Genomic DNA, 5,603 nt, shown 5'->3' on the forward strand with positions numbered 1-5,603 from the left:
CTCTCTTCTCTACTGTTGCAGTGCTGTGAAGGGGCTTGCCATAGCCGTGACTTCATCAGGTCTCAGTGAGGATGCTGTGGGTTACCTTGCTGAGCACCATAGCCCTAGGATGGACCACCCCGATCCCACTGCTGGAGGACTCGGAGGAGATCGACGAGCCCTGCTTCGAGCCCTGCTACTGCGAAGTCAAAGAGGGCGTATTTCACGTCCACTGCGACAGCAAAGGATTTACGAACGTCAGTCAGATCTCCCAGATATGGACACGGCCCTTCAAACTCAACCTACAGAGGAACTCCATGAGGAAGCTGTACTTCAACAGTTTTATTCACCTCAACAATGCCGTGTCCATTAATCTGGGGAATAATGCGCTACAGGACATCCACGCCGGAGCATTTAACGGATTGGGAATTCTGAAACGGCTATTCCTCCATGAGAACAAACTAGAGGTTTTCCGGAATGACACCTTCCTGGGTCTGGAAAGCTTGGAATACCTGCAAGCGGACTATAATGTCATCAAGAGGATAGAGAGCGGAGCCTTCAGGCACCTCCACAAACTCAGAGTGCTCATCCTAAATGACAATCTGATACCAGTCCTGCCCAGCTACCTATTCAGGTCGGTGTCACTAACACACCTAGACCTGAGGGGAAACCGGTTAAAGACATTACCATATAAGGGCACGTTGGAATATGTGGGGCGGAGCCTGATGGAGATTCAGCTAGAGGAGAATCCATGGATCTGTGAGTGTGATATAGTTCAGCTAAAAACATGGTTGGAACGTGTTCCCTACACAGCGCTGGTCGGAGAGATCACCTGCGAGTACCCCTTCCACTTGCACGGGAAAGATTTACGTGAGATCAAACGCAGTGAGCTCTGTCCGTTACTCTCAGACACAGAAATCGAGGCCAAACTGGGAATCCCCCGGTCTCCGTTCAACAACGAGAACACGTGGCCAACGAAACCGTCCTCCATGCTGTCGTCGTTCCACAACACAGCATCGTCTGTGGAGTACAAAGAGAGACATGTCAAACCCACCAAACGGCCCAGGCCCACCAAAAACCCTCCCACCCCTCGTAGTCTCTACCCCGGCCTGAACCAGCCCCCTATAGCTGGCTACCAGACCCGCCCCCCCATCCCTATCGTCTGCCCCTCTGGATGTATCTGCAACCTCCATATCAACGACCTGGGGCTAACGGTCAACTGTAAAGAGAAGGGCTTTCATAATATCTCAGAGCTTCTGCCCAGGCCTCTCAATGCCAAGAAACTTTACCTGAGTGGAAATCTGATACAGAAAATCTACCGGTCTGATTTCTGGAACTTTTCCAGCTTGGATTTACTACACTTGGGGAATAACCGGATATCGTATGTCCAGGAAGGGGCATTTATCAATCTTCCCAACCTGAAGAGTTTATATCTGAATGGGAACGACATTGAAAGGCTAACTCCCGGTATGTTCCGGGGCTTACAGACGTTGAGTTATCTTTATTTTGAGTATAACGTTATTCGTGAGATCCAGCCAGCATCCTTCTCTCTCATGCCCAGCCTTCAGCTTGTTTTCCTCAACGACAACCTGCTCCGCACTCTCCCGACCGACGCATTCGCAGGCACCAGCCTGGCACGACTCAACCTCCGCAATAACTACTTCCTGTCCCTGCCCGTGCGTGGCGTTCTAGAACACCTGCATTCCATCGTCCAGGTGGACCTTCATCAGAACCCCTGGGACTGCTCCTGTGACATCATCCCCCTCAAAACCTGGATGGAGAAGCTGTCCTCTGTAATCATGGTTAGTGATGTCATCTGTAAGACTCCTGATTTTGCCTTTGGGAAGGATCTGAGGTCGCTGGATGCTGAAGTCATCTGTCCAGAGCTGAAGTACTCATCCGGACCTTCCCCAGCTCTCCTCCCCTCTGATGATATGATAACTGGTAGCTCTGGTCTGGGGGAGGCTGTGGGGAGGGGGCCAGTTCCTCTATCAGTCCTCATTCTCAGTCTTCTTGTTCTGTTCATCTCAGCGGTTTTCGTGGCGGCGGGTCTCTTCGCCTTCGTCCTGCGGAGACGGAAGAAGCTGCCCTTCCGGAAACGCTCTGAGGTGGATCTGACGGGAATCCAAATGCAGTGCAGGATATTTGAGGATCCGCCGAGACAGACCAGCAGTGGAAGCATAGGCTCACCTGAAAAGCCAACCAGCGGACACACACATACACACACACATGGTCACGTTGGCCACACACACACTCACGGTCACGTCTATGATTACATTCCTCACCCTGTGACGCAGATGTGCAACAACCCCATTTACAAGCCCCGGGAGGGAGAGGTAGGGGAGGGTGAGGGGGGGCAGTTTGCAGAAACAAAAGAGAACAACAGTAATTACCGAACCCTCTTAGAGAAGGAGAGAGAATGGACCCTAGCCATGTCTAACTCACAGCTCAACACTATCGTCACGGTAAACCACAATACAGGGGATATATCGAGTTTTCACGAGAACAGTGGGCTGTGTCCCACCGTGATTGACAGCCAGAGACCCACGCCAACTGTCGGCTTCGTAGACTGTCTGTATGGAACGGTGCCGAAGCTAAAGGACGTGCACGTTGCACATGCACACCCGCCTGGTATGCAATACCCGGACTTACAACAGGACGCACGTCTCAAGGATACGTTGCTGTTCACAACAGGGAAAGGCTGCTACCCTGACTCCTCCCAAAGCGATTACCTCGAGTTAAGGGCCAAACTCCAAACCAAGCCGGATTACCTCGAAGTACTGGAGAAATCATATCGGTTCTAACACACGGAGTTTAGCATAAACTACATATAAACACACACTCTCCCTTTTCCATACCCCAAACGGAACAAAATCACGTAAGAAAAACTAAACAAAAAAGCAGCATGATATTAAAATGAAATATTATATTACAAAAAGTTTTCCCCCAAAATCGCTTTGGAGGAAAGGCCATTCTCAGATATTCAATGAAGTGCCTTTTTTCAGAGTAGCCAGCAATGTTATCAACCCTTATTTTTATATGGAACAGATTGGTCTATATGCTGAGGAGAGTGAGAGAGCAAGGAAGAGGAGAGAGACACCGGGAAAAACACAACATCCGACAATATATCCCATCTAACGGAACCCTTCACGAGCTCTCACATGGTGGAGTGGAGTAACCCTGTGCGCGAGCTGGATGTCTCCACCGGGCTCGTGTTTCTGTCTCGCTATCTTTCAGGTGGATATATAAACGCCCGGTGCCGTGCACATGAAGTTTGTAGGAAATAAATAAAACATGAAGAAAATAAATTGCAGTTTGCTGCATGCACTCGATCCATTGCAGTGGTGAGGGATTTGCTCAGAACTATCACTCACGTATTAATAGAGATACTGTAACACATTACGGTTCAGTGTTCTGTTTCATTTTATATATTATTATCATTATTATTATTAAAGAGGACTACTATATATCTGGGTGCAATTCTCAAGGACGTGCTCGCCCAAGGATGAAAATAACATTTGTGAATATATTATATGATGACGCTCAAGGTTTTCTGGAAATCCACGCACTTTGTTAAGAACCATGCATCGGATTATCTATCTCATCGACACTAACGGCTTTGTAGGGGGCACTTTTAATGTTTTCTCTCTCACAAAGATTTGAAGAAAATATGTGCATATATTTATTCTGTAATTTCAGTGAACATTTTATTGTAAAGGTAATGTTAAATAAATGTATAGTAAATATGCGTCTGGTATAGCCTTCTTAATAAAAACGATTATATTAAATGAAAAGGGTGCTACCACGGAACGTTTGTGAAGAACGTAGAGGTATTATGTTTGGTATGGCTCTATACTGTGCTGTGTCTGTGCATAGCACAATAATACACTGACATCTCTATTGGCTTGATTACATTTTTAGTTGTGCTGCTTTGGCCAAGAATATGGGCATTTGCTGTTACTGTGCAATGGTAGCTTACTTGAGGTAGGCTGAGTCGGGAAGGCGTGCAACTTCGATAGTAGCTGGCGATACCAAAACAAAAAGAGAAAGAGGGGGACACGTCTTTGAGGGATGCAGAATTGAAAATGTGCCAATGAAATGAATCAAGTTTTGTCCGATGGGTAAAATAAATGCACCATTGTGTTCTCATTTCACCATTGTGACTGTTTTCACATGAAAGTTCAACGAATGATCTAAAAAAGACCGCGAGTCTGAAGGACGCACTTGAAGCTCATTCGCTACAGATTGACATGACTAATGTTGTCCACACGAGGGAGACAGAGAGACGCTCCGATTACCAGGTTAACAATACTGCTGGTGTGAGACACTATCGCCAGACTGTTCTCTAATCATTAGATGGCAATACGTTGAATCCATGACCAAATGAAATACTAGGCCTGTACATTAGTCTGCTATATTATTTCAAATTTAAATACAGCAAGAGAACATTACGTTTGCTTTGTACTATTAATGAGATCAGTAGGATTGGAGATATCCTGTGCAGATAACATAATGGTTATTGTTATGTAAAGGTTTTTCTATATCATCATGTATTTGTGAATGTCCTTAAAGAGGGAGAACACACGTGACAGGGAAATGGGTTTCAAGCAATGTCATTCAACTCAAACCAATCGATAATTTGACATTCCAACTCATTTAAAGGCCCAGTGCAGTCAAAGACGTGATTATCTTGTGTTTTATATATACAGTATTTCCACTCTATGAGGTTGGAATAATATTGTGAAATTATGAAAATTGTGATAATTCTCTTTTAGTGTAAGAACTGTTTAAAAAATGTCTGCCTGAATTTTTCGCCGGCTGTGGTGAGACTGAGTATTGGCCAGACTGGTGACGTTAGTTAATAGACCAATAAGAAAGAGGGTTACAAAACTCTCTGCTTTCCCCTCCCGACTCAGACCATTCCCAGACAGTCCTAGCAAAATGATTATTGTTCTCTGCTTAGAAGATATTTTTGTTTCTTATCGACCGTTTTAATTGAAAATGTAATTGTTCCCCAGAAATGATTTGATATTGATATAAAAATGGACCTATTAAGATGTTACTTGTTGGTTGGTGTGGAGTCAGAAAAGGAGGTAATTGAGTCAGAAAAGGACATGTTGCATTTTGCAGGAAAGTAGAGTGATTTTGAAGAGATATTCATGTTGAAAGGGAGGTCATTTTCATCGTTAATCAACATGCCTACATGAGTTTATTTACTATTTCTTGGTCATCAGAAGTACAAGACTAACCACTTCTGTAAACTATATGTTTATATCATAGTCATTGTCTCCCCCCATTTGACACTCACTCACTCACTCACTCACTCACTCACTCACTCACTCACTCACTCACTCACTCACTCACTCACTCACTCACTCACTCACTCCTGTACTCATGGATAAACTACATATAGGCTTTAGAAGGAAAGGGTTCACCATGACTTTGTAAAGCCATGCTCTGTACTCATGGGTAAACTACATCTAGGCTTTAGAAGGAAAAGGGGTTCATCATGACTTTGTAAAGCCATGCTCTGTACTCAATGGGTAAACTACATCTAGGCTTTAGAAGGAAAGGGTTCATCATGACTTTGTAAAGCCATGCTCTGTACTCATGGATAAACTAAG

General features: G+C 45.0%; 1 protein-coding gene across 1 annotated transcript in view; it reads left to right on the plus strand.

Moving 5' to 3' along the window:
• Window positions 1-3,727, plus strand: part of LOC112077420 (SLIT and NTRK-like protein 3) — a 6,088-nt gene extending 2,361 nt beyond the window's left edge. Inside the window, exon 3 of the mRNA XM_024143935.1 lies at window positions 22-3,727. Within this exon, the coding sequence (XP_023999703.1) occupies window positions 72-2,783 (2,712 nt within the window). The 5' untranslated portion in view covers window positions 22-71 and the 3' untranslated portion in view covers window positions 2,784-3,727. The remainder of the gene's footprint in view (window positions 1-21) is intronic.
• Window positions 3,728-5,603: the final 1,876 nt, after the last annotated feature.

The sequence above is a fragment of the Salvelinus sp. IW2-2015 genome, unplaced genomic scaffold (assembly GCF_002910315.2).
Source record: "Salvelinus sp. IW2-2015 unplaced genomic scaffold, ASM291031v2 Un_scaffold4548, whole genome shotgun sequence".
In the NCBI taxonomy this organism is placed as follows: domain Eukaryota; kingdom Metazoa; phylum Chordata; class Actinopteri; order Salmoniformes; family Salmonidae; genus Salvelinus; species Salvelinus sp. IW2-2015.